Source organism: Chamaea fasciata, unplaced genomic scaffold (assembly GCF_029207755.1).
Source record: "Chamaea fasciata isolate MVZ Bird 193981 ecotype frontalis unplaced genomic scaffold, bChaFas1.0.hap1 SCAF_14, whole genome shotgun sequence".
In the NCBI taxonomy this organism is placed as follows: domain Eukaryota; kingdom Metazoa; phylum Chordata; class Aves; order Passeriformes; family Sylviidae; genus Chamaea; species Chamaea fasciata.
Window position 1 is genome coordinate 13,657,410 of NW_027094099.1, and position 14,903 is coordinate 13,672,312.

A 14,903-nucleotide genomic window follows, 5' to 3' on the forward strand; every position below is an offset into this window, starting at 1 on the left:
AAGAGGGAATCTCCTGCCCAACAACCTCAGAGCTGCCTGCAGTATGGACATACCCAAAGCCATCACACAAGGCCAGCCATGAACTGCATCTGCCATAGCCACTGGCTGTGAAAAGCCAAGAACTTGAGAACAGCAGGGACTTGCCCTAACAGCATCTTTCCAAATATATCACTCTAGCTCAATAAAGGGGAGAAATAATGAACAGGCAAAGAAAAAGGCCTTTGGCTGAAAGTATTGTTTCTCTTTCAAACTCTGACCTGAAATAAACGTAAAACATAAACTAAACCTAAAAGCAAAATGCAGACTTCTCTTTCAAAATAACAGTCTCACTAAGTTGCTTCATTTATAAATCAGTTCCTCCCTTCCCATGACATATAAACTCAAACGCAGAAGTGAATTTCTCTCCATATAGTGCTCATTCACCAATTTTTAATGCCTCAGAGGTGGGTGCATCTCTAGTGAAATGTGCCATTCCAAAGGCTACCAAGAGATGGCACCAGGATTTCTGTGTGCCACGTGTTCCTCTAGACCTCTGGAACAACCTTGGGAGATGCTGCTCCTATCCACCTCATCAACTCCTCATCTATTTTCAAATCTCGCCTGAAAACATCTCTTTTTCCCTTGTCTCTACCTCTTAGTTTTTCAATTTCTCTCATCTACTGCTATTAACAGTACAATACCAGTAAAGTGTAACTCTGAAATGCAACTCCATTTGATCTGCAAAGCAGCACTACATACCACCAGTCTGAAATGAGATTTTGTAACTGATTACTGATATTAGAACAGGTAATTCTTTGAGAGAAACCACACAGACCGTAAAAATAATGAAAGAGAAGGAACTGCATGAAACTGGGACACCTCTGGCTCCAAGATCATTTCTTCTATTACAATGGCTCATTGCAATAAATTTGCACAGTAGGGTTTATTTACTTATCTTAGTGATGCAATCATCCCTGCTTCATGTTATCTGAGATTTTAGTCATGTTGAAAAGACACTTTATAGAAAGAAAAATTTTCAAGACAACGCTCTTTCTTTTGTTGTTGGCATCGTCGCATTCAGAATGGTATTTTCTAGTTTTATTTAACAGGACTTCTAGGATAAATCCCATGTAGATCAAGGCCAGATGGGAAGCAAGTCATTTAGCTGTGATATAGCTCAACAGAATTTTTTTTCCCTTCCCATGAATTTTCTACATGAATCAAGTGAACCAAATAGTGTCTGTTTATTCTCAAAATGCTAAGCATTGATTAATTCTGACCACATTCCAATAGAATCATGTGTTACTTTCCAATTAAATATCCAGACTGCTCAACATGATTAATGACAAAACACAGACTAACAAGAGGAATTAAGAATGATTTGCTTTTGATCTTCTATCAGGAACCATTGCCAAATAAACAAAGGCATAAAGCTGAACCCACCATAACAGCTTCCCTATCAGGTTGAAGAAGAACTAATCACCATGTCAATGCCTTGAGTTTCTGCTCTTTCTCAAAATACAGTCTGGCAGTAGCCAGATATGCCACATATTCTTCTGCTCAAGAAGAGAGCAGCTGGAAGTTTAGACCAACCCAGGACATGTAACTGCAGTAAATGTTTATGGTGGTCTACCAGCAAGACATCATCCAGGATTAAGGGTAGGGAAAAATCTAACTGCCTGCACTGGGGTCTGGGATACGTTTGCAGTTGAATCTCTTCCATATGCCTCTCCACCATTCTCAGCAGAAGAGATAAGTCCAGTATTCAGGTCATGCCCGGTACACATCCTCTCTCTTTGTCTAAACCAGACAGACCAGCTGTTCTGGTTTCTTCTGTCAGTGTTAAGGTCAGGAGAGCACTTGTACAAGCATTTCTTGATGGAGCACCTTGGTCACTTTTCAACACTATGGGCTCAACACTTTAACCTTGCACTGAAAGTACCAGCTTCAAGATGAGAAAACTCGAATCTCAGTTGTATACAACTGGCCCTAAAAAACCACACACACACACACACAGACACACACACACATATATATATGTATAAAACCCTATATACAAGGCCTAATTTGAAGCTGTGTACAACCTCTTAACTTGTATCTTCAGCATCTCCAGGGTCTTCATATTCTCTTTGGTCAATCTGACACAATATCTGATTAAATACGGCTTTTAGCTTTAGATGTGCTCTCTTGCTCACCTTGGCATTTCTCTTTCCATTTGCATGAACTCTGCTTCCTGTACTCAGTAAAAATCTCCTCAGCTCCCACTCTGACAGAAGTATGTGATACAGGAATCACTTCATGGCCATGGCAACAGTGACATCAATATTCTTGCATGTTTCAGGCTCATGAATCCCTCCCCATCTCAAATCACCCCTGAGCACTTATCAGCAAAGAAAAGACACCTGTGGTATTCTCACTCCTCCTGGGTTTTGAGCCCTGGCACCAGACGGATCTGACTCCACAAATCTCTTTCAGCAACCTTCTACCTGACCCAGCTTTAAATGCCCATTATGCCACTTCCAGGTTGCCCACTGCAGACTCATCCTCCACTGCACAGAGAGAAATAAACATTCTGAAGACCCCAAGTTTCTAGAGACAAACATTTACTAAAGGTGAAGAGAACTTGCTTCTTTTTTCCTTCAGTATGTGAGGAATACAGATATCCACCTCAGGTGAAATAGAGTTACATGGGAGGATTTCCTCCCTTTAATGAAAAGGGAGATTATCAGCAAGCATTTGAGGCCCTGGGACTATCCAATAAGCACCAAATGTAGGAAGAAGTGTGATCAAATGTCAGAAGTGGGTAATGCTGGACATGAGCAAAGGCAGATAATTTCTGCATATCACATTTTCTAGTGAATTAATTTGGCACCATTCCCAGACCTTTTTTATTCACTTTCCACTTTTAATTAAGTAGTCAAACTTTACTGGAATAGCCCAGTGTAGAAAGCCAAGTATTCTGAATACCCACAGAAAGAGTTTTTATTTCTGATGAATACTCACTCTTGTTGTAATCTTTCATACGAGGTTTATGCGAACACTTAATATGAGCCAGCTCTGCTCAGTATAATGAATAGATGTACTCATAGAGGGTTGAAAAACAAAGACATTTTAAAAGACTCTCCAAATTGCTTTAATAAAACTGTGCACCAACCTTTTAACAGCAGAAGAGGAAAACATAATGGAGGGAGCCACCAGTGCACCAGTCACCCCACCATTTGCCATTTTCTAAAGCACAGAAATTCTTCCTCTTATGAAGGAAGAATAAATTCTGAGGGTTTTGTTTTCAGCTTCTTTGTCACTCTGTCTTCAACATGAGGAGTCCTAGAAGTGCCTGCACAACAAGTAGCCACAGACAACTGAGCCTCCAAAGTCACTGGTACGGATACTTGGTGCCTGACAGCCTGGACAGAGCCATGCAGAAGAGACCAGCCCCTGGCTGACTAGAGAGCAAACATCCTCCAGTGTCACATTCCACACCCCACAACACTCCTCAGAAGCAGTAAACTGGGAAAACAAGCGACAGTGTTGAAAGGGACACTGGAAAACAGGAGGAGGGTAGAAGCTGTGGAACATACAGGGAATAATAAGGCTTAAAGGTGAAAAGAGCAGAGATCATTGCACTGTGTGAGGCATCAGAGACCTGCATTAGAGGAGGTGTTGATGGAGTGAAGATTTGAGCATCCCACACACACTCCTATCAGATATCCCAGCTACTGACATAAACAGAACTGAGAAAAGCAGAACATCATCTGGCTTTATTTTAAACTGTCCCTGTAAAAGGTATCAGAAAACCTTCTCTGCAGCACAGCATCATGAGAGATGGACAAGACAGCCTTAAGTCTCTGACTCCCTTGGATTTCACAGTGGTTAACTCAAGAGTTCTCTACCCCTCAGGGAGCTCCATGTTTCTTCCACACAGCTTTTACCTCAGATATGGATAGTTCTGGAGAGATCCAGAGTCATGGCACCAGCAAGCTGAAGACCTCAAATGCCTAACTAGAGCCAGTAAAGCCCATGAGTCACAGTCTCAGGGGAATCAGAGCTACTTGGCACATACCCAGAGAAGGTCAATTGGAGCACTGGGAGACTATTTCTAAATACCCCAGAGCTTTGCCGCTGGGAAAAATAAATAGAACTATGTATCTTGTTTCCACATCTTAGCGGGCTAAATAAATAGCTCTCCCAGGGCACTCTCCAGGGCAGATACTTAAAGTGACCTTGGCCCTGCTGCTGCCCAGGACAGGGGAAGGCGGGTGTGCCCACCAGAGAAGTGGTGCATTTTCAATGCTGCATTCCTGGCAGCTGATCAGAGACCCAGGGTAATCTCAGCTCCCACAGTTGCCGGCTGTCCCTTCCCAGCAAAAAAGGCAAACCATGGTGGCACGAAGTTATGAGGTGAAGAGAAGCTATCAAGAGTAAATGCAAAGTGAGGGTCCAAGGATTTCTGGGACAACATCGGAGTTTTCCTCTGTAGGCACGGTAGAGGCTGGTCCTCCCTACAACTTTCCTGTCAATAACCAAAAGGAAGCAGATGGTTTTGTGACCAAGAGCCACACCAAAATACCACTCTCCCAATTTCAGCATAGCCACATCCACTTTGGGAAGAGCTGCACCAGTGTCAGATAGCTCGGAGCACATGCTGAGCTCGACAAAGAACATGACTCCTTTTTATGCTTTCTCCCAGCTCAGAAAACTCATCCATAAGGTCCCTACCCCAATCACCTCACAAAGTTTTAGGACATTTTGCCCACATGTACCCACCTCCATTTTCTGATGAACTGCAAGGATGATTAGGGCTTTCAGACTGCAGCTATTCCAGGCATTTGCTAATGCTGGGAGAGAAGATCTACAACCAAGTCTACAGTCTGTTCTTCTGGTCTCAAGACCTAAATTCTTGCCAACAATATCTCCTAAAGCCACTTTCCACAATGAAAGCCGCACTTCCAAGTGAACTGTAAATAAACAGAACCTCCACTGACTAACAAGAAACTAGTGCCTTTTAATGGGTTGCAATTGTGTTTTAAAACGAAACAGGCTTCTGTGGTTCTTCTGATGTAAAACAGGCTGTCACCACTGTGCCACTGAGCTTCTCAGCTGCCCTTAGTTGTGAAACAAAAGGCACAGCCTCTGAGCCCTGAGCAGGCCAGCATAGTGGCCACCAGGCTTGAGCTGATTTATGGTTTTTGTTCATCAGACCAAGACTAGGTGGGAGTCAAATCACCTTTTCCTGTGAGCTGGGCTCCAGCAAAGATTGTATGCACTGTCTACACACTCAAAAAAAATATGTTTTAAGGAGAGCACAAGTATTTTAGGAAATAAAAAGAAAATTAGGAAACTGAACTAGCACTGAGAAATCTCAGGTAGACAAAAATTAATGCACAAGGCACGTTTTTTCAAATGAAAAATGAATTCAAGCTTTTCAGTAATAAATAAAAAGGCTTATTAGCTATAAAATGAGATTTACTGAGGGCAATTTTGAGTTTTTCTGGTGTTTGTCTCTGTGTTCCAAATGGAAAAAAAATGTCCAAAAAATTCAAAACAATCCTTGTACAACAGATAAAAGGAAGTAAAAGCTAAACATTACATATTGACAATGAGAAATCACTGAAATCAAAAGCAGCGTGTTTCTCTGGCTGTTTCCCTAAGAAGTGAGTATTTTAGAGCAGTTTACAGACTACACTTAAAGCAACACTCCCTTCATCACCAAAGGTATTTCAGGAAGAAGCCAGCTAGAAAGGTGTGACAGATACCAAGGCTTCCACTTCCCCTATGGGAAACAGTCAATGGCAAATAAAGCACTTTTGCACAAAATTCGTTTTAAAAGCCTTTAGGCAGCCAGTCCCATTGCTTAAGAGAAAACTGATACAAGCCCAAGTCCCATCACACACAGATCCTGGCCTATCACAGAAGCAGAACTAACACTGGTCTAATCACAGCCAACACTTCCATAGGAAGGAAAACAGGGAATTTAGAGGAATTTGCTTAGCTAAGCACAGGCTTGTACCTATCAATCGCTTTTGGTTGCCACAAAAGCCAAGTCCAACTCTGGGTCTAACTCATCCTGGGCACCCCTACATAAAGCATTTCTCCAGGCTGCCTAAATCTTAGTTATTAAATGAGGCCTGAGGAGAATGCTCAGATATCCTAGGAACAATATCTTATCGGTAATATTCTTTGAGTTGGGTAATATCCAAATATCTGTGTAAGAAACATCCTGGTATCCCCATGTAGAGGAACCTCAGGTACTTTGTCTAAGAGAGAACTGAAGCCATGAAGCAGTTCCAGGTACCTGGAACTGTGCTAGAAAGCCAAAAGCACAGGCAAAAGTGAGTTGGCTCCCATCAACAAGGCAGCTGCAGGAAGTTGTGCATCTGCTGGGCCCCCTCAGTATCTTATTTAGAAAAGAAAACTGTAAAAAAAATAGTGTATCTCCAGACATGTAGGCAGAGCAACTGGAAGAAAGCTGCACTTAGCAAACAGTAGTTACCATGTGCTGATGCGCAGCTTCAGCACTGGTGGCTGGTGGAAATTAATTGAAATTCCTTCCCAGTTATTGTGTAACTCATGATATTGAGACAACTGCTATCAGTCTTTGATGGTAACAGCAGGACGGACATTATTTAATGCATCCAGGGCGACTGGCCCCCACTTCAAGCACAGCTAAGCAAACAGTGGCCAAACTGTTGTGCCCTGTCTGTTCATCCTTCTCACCTCGTGCTCTCCCTGAAGCTGCTTCCTCAGTTATCACCAGCCATGGACCTCACCCATGCCAGGAACATGCAGAAACCATGGCTGAATGCTGCCATGTCCTTACTGACACGTGCCTGAGCAAGTAGGGACTGTGCCCCACAAGCCATTGCATATCCTAGCAGGAGACCTGGCAGGTTCTGTGTGGTTTAAGCAAAGGGGATTGTGTGGGCACAGCTCACAGCAGGAAATTCTTCCTCCTGCTTTTAAAGAGCAAGCCAGAGATACATATTATGCTCTCACAAAGTTTGCCTTGAAAGGCATCTGAGGAAGTGGTCAGAACAGACAGCTTGGGGACTAACACTCAGCATTAAGATGAAAGTATAAAATGGACTTGCTGTCTTCAGAAAAGAACTATTTGAAATATGTGGGATGGGCTTAAAAGCAGACACAGATTAATACTAGTAAGAACTGTCATAGTTCAAAAATATCATGATGACCAGGTCATGACTCTGCAAACGGAGGATGAGGCAGAACTGCCACAATTCCACTCTACCTACCCCCAGGCTGCTGGTGGCAGGAGGTTCTTGCTGAGTGGGAGGCAGGAGTGGTTTGTCTGCTGCTAGCACATGCTTCTCAAAACCCAGTTGTGGCTGGGAAATGAAGTAGGGTACCTTGCGATCAAACTGCCATCGCTGTCTAGGGCACACTACAAATAAAGGGCCACCAGCATGAATCATATGATGAATCACAGCATTAACGTGTCCCTCAGGGAACTATTTCTGCCTCTTAAAAAACCCTGCAGATTCAAAGTGAGTGGAAACTGCATACATTTCTGATTCTTTTGCCTCTTCAAGTGGAGCCAAAATTTTATTTCTTGCTGTCCTGGAAAGATGAGTTCCCTTGGGGCTACTGCCTACCTGACCGTCCTGACATGCCTCTTGCTGTAGGGAGTGATGACTTGGAAAAGCAGCTCCATGGCTCCATTGATGCCAAGCATAGTTCCCGTGGTAACTATGGCAATAAAAGGAAAAAGCAGTCAGCTCTGAAGCAGGCAGCTGGCAAACATTGCTTAGTAGAGATGTGGGGAAGAGTAGCTGCCCCTGGGGCTATGAGCTTTCTGGGCTCCCATCTGGACTTCACGGGTCCCCTTACAAACACAGAATGCGAAGCACAAAGCTGTCTGTGGACACAACCTGAGCCAAAATCAGGTGCAAAACTAGTCCTGCAGCTCTTTCCCAATTTCCCCAAAGCCCCTTTTCCTGTAGACATTGTACTCTCCAGAGAACAAATCATAATTAAACAGGGTTTTCTCCCAGAAAGAAATGACAGAGCTCAAATTCATCACACATTTCCTACATTTCAACTCAGTAAGGACAATTCATTTCATAGGGGCTTAAAGGGCAGAGTTTTCTTTCTGTGCTATTATTCAGCAGAGTGGAAGTGGATTTGGGAGGCTTCTGAATGCAGTTTAATTTCAGCTAGGCCAATTTTCCTTTTCATCCTTCACTTTTTAACACACTAGCAACTTTTATAGATAGATTTTGCAATCAGTTTCAATACCTAATGCACAGGCTAGGTGTTCAGCCAGACCTCCCCTCTATGAGACAGGATATCTCAGTGTAATGAAGGAACAAATACAGCCCTGAAATATTAAACGGAAGCGACTAAGGTGAAAGGATCAGTAATCAACAGCAGCCAGAAGGAGCCCTGGCTGCCTGCCCACTGCTGGGTTTTGGCTGTTTTGTAGATATTGCCCAGTGGCCATCAGAGAGCTGCCAGAGGGCCCATCATCTCCTGCTGTCCTACCATGTCCCTGCCAAGCTGTCCTGTGATGGAAAGCCTTGCAAGGCCTGCCAGCTACATTCACATTGGCTGGCAATTCATTAGAGACAGGGTGGTGGACAAGGCTGCTCAAACTCATCCTGCTCCTGAGCAGGATGTGAGCAGCCATAAACATCTGGTGGCAGTGAAAGGAGCAACCCAGAGTGGGGCAGGAGGTGAGACAAGGACTCATCTTTAGTGCTTTCATACCTAAGCACTCTAGAGAACTTTGTATTGTTCTGGCTTCCCTTAAGTTCCATTCCATCATTTTTAAGGTTGGGAACATGTAATCCCCTGGTTTGATATCACACCCACACAGATTTTCACCTCACCTCCCCTGCAGATTCCCAGCAGGGCCACAGAACCCACAAAGCCAAAGTTATTAATGGGCAGTGCTGGAGATACCTGGAGTAAGAGAGATGCTCCAGCAAAGGACCAGAGCTGGGGTTCTGGGGTCTGACGTTAACAGAAAGGAGGTCAGGCTGCTGTGTGCATCCCAAAACCTCTACAGAAACAGCAGCTGAGCTGAGTGCAGCTGCACTGAAGCAGGGAGCAGGCAAGTAGGCAGATCATCATTTTGGGTGAGAGGCAGCACTGGGTTACTGCACAGCTGTGAAAACCAAATAATGGCACATTTCATCTTCTGGCTTTGGCTGCATTTTTTGCCACACTCAGACTTTCAAATACTGCTTATCATGGGGAGAGGGGTTGAGTGTTGAGGCTTGGCTGCTTGCCTGAGGAAGCCCAAAGCATGAAGCCAACTCCTGTCCAGGCAGAAGGGACCTGCAGGGCTGGGGGCCAGGGGAGCTAAATCTCTGGATGCACACAGCAGACTGCAGACAGCATGGCCATCAAGAGTTATCTGCTGGGTGAGGGATGTAGGGAAGGAGAGGAAAGGGTTAGAGTGAGCAAAAGGAAATTTGTGCTGACGAGCTCAGTGCTTTATAGCACGGAAAGCCTCTGTGAATCTGTAATGATCCCAGAGAGAATACTGGAAATCCCATTGCTTGAATCATTTAACTTGAGGGCATTGCCAAGCAAGAAAAGCTGGGAGAGTGCACATCTGAGGGGATACTAGTCAGAAGACCAGGATCTAATATCAGCTTCCTGGGGGACCTTGAATAAGTAACAGATTTCTATCTCCCTCTGCTTCTCCACCCTCATGGAGCTGCTCTGAGGTTCAATACAATCAACAACAGTGAGACATTTGGCTGTTATGGTAATGGGAACTGTGTAGAGACTTAAGGTACTCAAGTCTCAGAGCAAAAGAATTGATTGTCTATATTCCAGAATTGGAGATCTTTGCCATGAATATTTTTCACTACAGCACTTTTATTTCCATAGCTCGCAGATGAAATGCACTGTAAAGGCTGCATAGGTCCCTTGAGGAGCACCTTTTTCTAAGGTTGTTCTGGCTTTTGTGCTTTTCTGTATATTAATGGTGCATGCAGGCACTAACCCTACCAGAAATTATGTTTCTTTGCATTGAAATGACTAAAAAAGAACCCTGGTGGTTGTCACACAGAAGAGAAGAGGGAAATCCTGGCACTCACCATTCGAAGCACAAACACGCAGGACCCAGAGGCAGTGGGTGAGGTGCAGGGGGTGGCCAAGGTCTTTTCTTGTCAAGCTCAGTATTACATCAGTGGCTTCTGCCTTCTGCACTTTAAGCCCAAACTTCCTATCTGTGTAAAGCAAAGGAGAATTATATTATTGCAAAGGCCAGGTCATTGTAGCTGTGCTGTTAAACATACGTTTATTAAGCCTTGTAACTCAAAATCCTGTAAGAAAGGCATTCAATTTTATCAATGAGTTAAATCAATATTAATTTCACTGAAAACAGAAAAACAGAGGGTTTACTGTGAGTCACCATATATGAAACAAAAAATAGTCTGGATTGAAAAAGACCTTTAAAGGCTACCCAGTACAAGCCCCTTGCAATGACTTGGACCAGACAAGGTTGCTCAGAGCCCTGTCCAACCTGATCCTCAAGGTTTCCAAGGATGAGGCATCCACCACCTCTCTGGGCAATGCATGCCAGTGCCTATCACCATCCTTATCATGAAATATTTCTTCCTTTCATCTTATCTAAACCCATCATCTCTCAGTTTAAAACCATTACTCCTTGCCCTGTACCAGCAGGGCCTACTAAAATGTCTGTCCCCTTTTATTGGAACTCTGGAGGCTGAAAATTTCAGGCTTTCTGTGATGAGGGGCCCTGACCCTCAGGCATGCACTACATTTGACCTGAGGCTGTAGAACAGGCTTCCAAAGTTGAGTGATAGCACTGGGGTTGCGGGTGTGTAGTTTGAATAGTATTGTGTGATTTCACAGGGTGAAAAACTTAGTTTTGAGATTTTAGTATATAGTAATATATGGGGCAAGATGGGGGATTTAGGGCATTGTCTAAGTCCTTCTTCTTCACCTTCTTCTTCCTTCTTCTTCATGTGTTTAGGTGGTTTTCATTAATTGGGTGAAAATGGTCCACATTGCGGGCCTTGGGTGGTCATTATTGGGTCGGAAATATAAATAATATAGCTGTCACCTTGTTATTGGGGGATTAGCACTTAAATAACCTTGGAAAGAGTTAGAGGTACTCCATTTTACCTTTGTTTTTTGACTTGTTAGTAAGACTGTAATATAGATAAGAAACAATAAACACCGAGTTCGAACATGAAACTATGACCTTCATGTATTAATCCCGACCTTGGCAGAAAAAGGAGCCAGTACCATCACACCCTTTAGCTACTGGAAGGCCACAATGAGGTTATCCTGATTTCTGACCCCCCTCCAGAAGCCCCCCAGCCCTCAGCAGTACCTCGTTGGCCCACCCTGGCCAGCAGGCGCAGCAGGGGCAGGAGGGTGCCATGGTCAAGGGGCTCTGTCCGGGCAGCCGTGGCCAGGGCCTGCAGCAAAGCCTCACTGCCCCCTTTGCTGACCACGTAGTGAATTCTTCGTCCAGTGCCTGGGGAAGAGAGGAGAGACTGCTCAGAGCATCCCTTCCTGTCACAAACCCTCAGTCTGCAAAGAGCACTTGGAGTTTCCATGGCATTCAGACAAAATTTGAGTGCCGTGAACGCACAAGCATTTGCAGAACTGGCCATGAATCTCTGGTGTCCCCAGACTGGAGACATGGGTGGTGGAACTGTGGGCTCTGCTCCTGTCACCACCACAGTCGTGGGCTCTCCAAACCCACGTGCTGCAGAAGTTTTTCAGTGTGCACTGAAACGTGGCAGAGAGGAATAAGCAGAGACACCGACAGGTTTCAAAGCAGCAAAAGGCTCAGTGATCTTTTCTTAGATACTGGAAATTAAACAAGGAAAGAACTAAAGCTGCACTGGGCTTCTGCCAAATGAAAAGGAATCCTAGGGAAGCCTTGGGGACAGCTTTCAAATAAATGTAGGTCTCCAAAGAAATCACACTCCAACCCTGGGAGCCTCAGTGTGTTAACAAACACTGATCCAGGCTCTGTGCTTGGGGGATGCTGCTCATTCAGTTCCTAGAGAAGAGCAGGATCCTCTATTCTCCACGAGGGCCATCCTTGCAGGATGCAAGGAGCAGGGCTGCAGGGCTCCAAAAGAGAGGCCCAGATGGACAGGTGATGTCTCTGGTGGGGCTTCCAGGAGTGGGGGAACCAGGAGGATCCAGCACTCACCAACGCAGCCGCCACAGCCTAGCAGCTTAGTTGGGTTGGGAATTGTTTAGCAGATGACATTTTTGTGGTGGAGCAGAAAGGAAAAGGCACCTGATTTTTTTTTTTTCCCAGTTCTTTTTCCAATACACTCATTTTTTCCATGCAGCTTTGAGCACATAAAGTGACATCCATTCCCTGCAGCCCCAAGGTAGAAGTGCCTTCTGGAGAGAGGCTGAACCCTCTGCATTAGAGGGTCCCTGGGCTCTGAAAAGTCAGGTTCCTTTCCCTGTCTCACAGACCTCTCTCCAATGGCACTGGTGAACATTTCCAGTAGTTGACTGCCAGAGATTAGGAAATACTTTGCAGCCCATGGGCATCTTCGAAACTAGAAAGAAAAAACTGAAACTTTCTCTGAGTCTCTTTTTATTTCTTAAACACTTTGAATAAGCTCAGCTTTCCAAACACAGGAGTAAGGACTTCTCATCTATAGATAAAATTTATATTTTTTTCACCTTGCAAACACCTGGTCAAGTTTGAATGCAAGTATGACTTCCCTGACTTACTTGAGGACCCCCTTTCTGTCCTAGCCCACAGCCATTGCCCCAGATCTTTGTTTCCTTACCCAAAGACAGCAAGTCAGTGAGGACACTGAGAATGTTCAGGATGACATCCTTGTCACAGGAGCTCTGGAATGGAAACACACCAAATTTACAGATCAATTCAGAACATGACACTTTGTCCTACACAGGGCTGCAGTTCATCATGAAGTGCAGAGGCACTGAGATCCTTGTTTGGATACTGAGCATTTTTGTGTTATCTGGACAGCGAATTTTTGGAAACATATTGATGACACATTTTAAAAGCCTCTAACATATCATTCTACACAGTATTTAATACACAGTAGCATTTCTGTAGAACTTGCATCTAAATAACAAACTAAAACTCTATTTATTGGTTTGATCTGGCTACCCCAAAGTTGAGGAAATTCTGTATCCAATAGAAATGCAAATGTGAGGTGTTTTTCCATGAGAGCATCTCTTATTACTGGAGTTGATGAACAATATATTTAAATTATATTAATCCCATCTACAAGAAAATTCTCCTGTCTTTGCAGCCACAACCACGTGGAAGCCTTGAATATGAGAAGAAAAATTCCTAAGCTTATTTTTTAACTAATATAATTTAATTTTAAGACCAAGTTTCCACCACACTTTGACATGACACATTCTGCTTTAGCGTCACTTTAAATTTTGCATTAGAGGAAATAAGATATAATGCACTTGAGGAGAAGGAAACACATGATATCTACCATCCATCTGTGTGATACACTAGACCTCTTCTTTAATCCTCCCCCAAACAGATTTCACGTTGTGATTCAAGAATTAATCACCAGTCCATATTGCAATTTGGGTGATTTGGGTTAAGACCTGGATGTCTTTACTTCTGAACAGATACAACACCATAAAAATTTCTAATACTATGCAAAACTTGCATTTGAATAGCCTTGGTCCCAAAGAACCTTAGGATCACACAAACTATAACAGAATCATTTTATTTGCAATTAAATTATGACAGTAAGATAACATCTCACAAATATATGGCTCCTATATTTCTGAATGTTTAACTGCTTCAGAAACTTAACCTACCTCGTAACTCAAACTAACCTGGTATCTGTTCTAGATGTATGTGATCATTTTACCAGTCAAATTGATTCAACCATTCTCTGACATATTTAAGATTATGCAACTGTATATTTAAGACATGGAGTTGAGAAATAAAACCTGGCAAAAAGAAACTCTAGAAAGAATATTAGGGAAAATCTGATTCAGATCTGTAATAATGACTACTAATACAAATAGACCCTTTTTTTCCCAATGGATCCCTGAAACAGTCGCAGCACAAGCTGGCAAGGTGCTGAGGATTGTGTAGCTAATTAGGGAGCTGCAGTTCATCCCTCCTCCTTTGTTACAGCTGGGGAGGGTATGCATTGGATGAGACTTGGGGATGAAGCAGGAAATTGATCAGTCTGCAGTCAGAGTAGGTGACTGCCAGCCTGGAGAAACAGATTTCCATCCCAGTCACAGAAATCCTGTAGGATGCTTGGCAACTCCCTGCAACCAAATCTCCTTCTGTCTATACATGCCATTTTCTGCATGGAATCACTACATCAGTGCCAATGTTTCCTAGCTTCTGTATCTCAAATCTTGTGTGTATTCTTAGATTTTTGGTGTTTGGTTTTTGTTTTTTGGGGGGTTTTGGGGGGGGGTTTTGTTTGGTTGGGGGGGGGGGGGGTTTGTTTGTTTGTTTGGGTTTTTTTGGTCATAATTGTTAAGAAAAACAAATTCCAAATCGCTGAAAAACAAGGTTTCCCATGATACTGGTTTTGGTCAATTACCGCTGCTACCAACCATTCACCGCTCAATATATATTCCAAGTGAGCCACAGAGACAAGCGGTGTCAGCAGGGGAATGAGAGAAAAGAGCAAGATGTGGTCAGGAAAGGGGAAGGAAGAAGGAAGAAAAGTCAGATGAGGTTGGAGCAAACAGGCAGAGGATCACTTCTGAAATGAAGACTCAGTGGAGGAGGGTCTGTGAGCACTGATGGCTTTCTCCAGGCTCAATTTGCTTTTGCTCTTAGCTAAAATCCACAGGCAAGGCACCTGTCTCATCCCCACCTCAGAGCTGGCCCATGCCCAGACAGAGAGCCTGCTGTTTCTATTCGTTATTAACTCAGCAAGCAGAGATCTCAGCACTGAACATAAAAGTTCAGCCCTTTT

At 43.7% G+C, this 14,903-nt stretch overlaps 1 protein-coding gene across 2 annotated transcripts in view; it reads right to left on the bottom strand.

Annotated features, from left to right (window-relative positions):
* AGBL1 (AGBL carboxypeptidase 1) overlaps positions 1-14,903 on the bottom strand; it is a 265,166-nt gene that overhangs the window by 233,051 nt on the left and 17,212 nt on the right. For both annotated transcript variants that reach the window (XM_066196254.1, XM_066196253.1), the window contains exons 2-5: positions 12,750-12,813; positions 11,312-11,458; positions 10,047-10,178; positions 7,590-7,683 (exon numbers count right to left, since the gene is read on the bottom strand). In XM_066196254.1, coding sequence (XP_066052351.1) covers positions 7,590-7,683; positions 10,047-10,178; positions 11,312-11,458; positions 12,750-12,813 — 437 coding nt within the window. The remainder of the gene's footprint in view (positions 1-7,589; positions 7,684-10,046; positions 10,179-11,311; positions 11,459-12,749; positions 12,814-14,903) is intronic.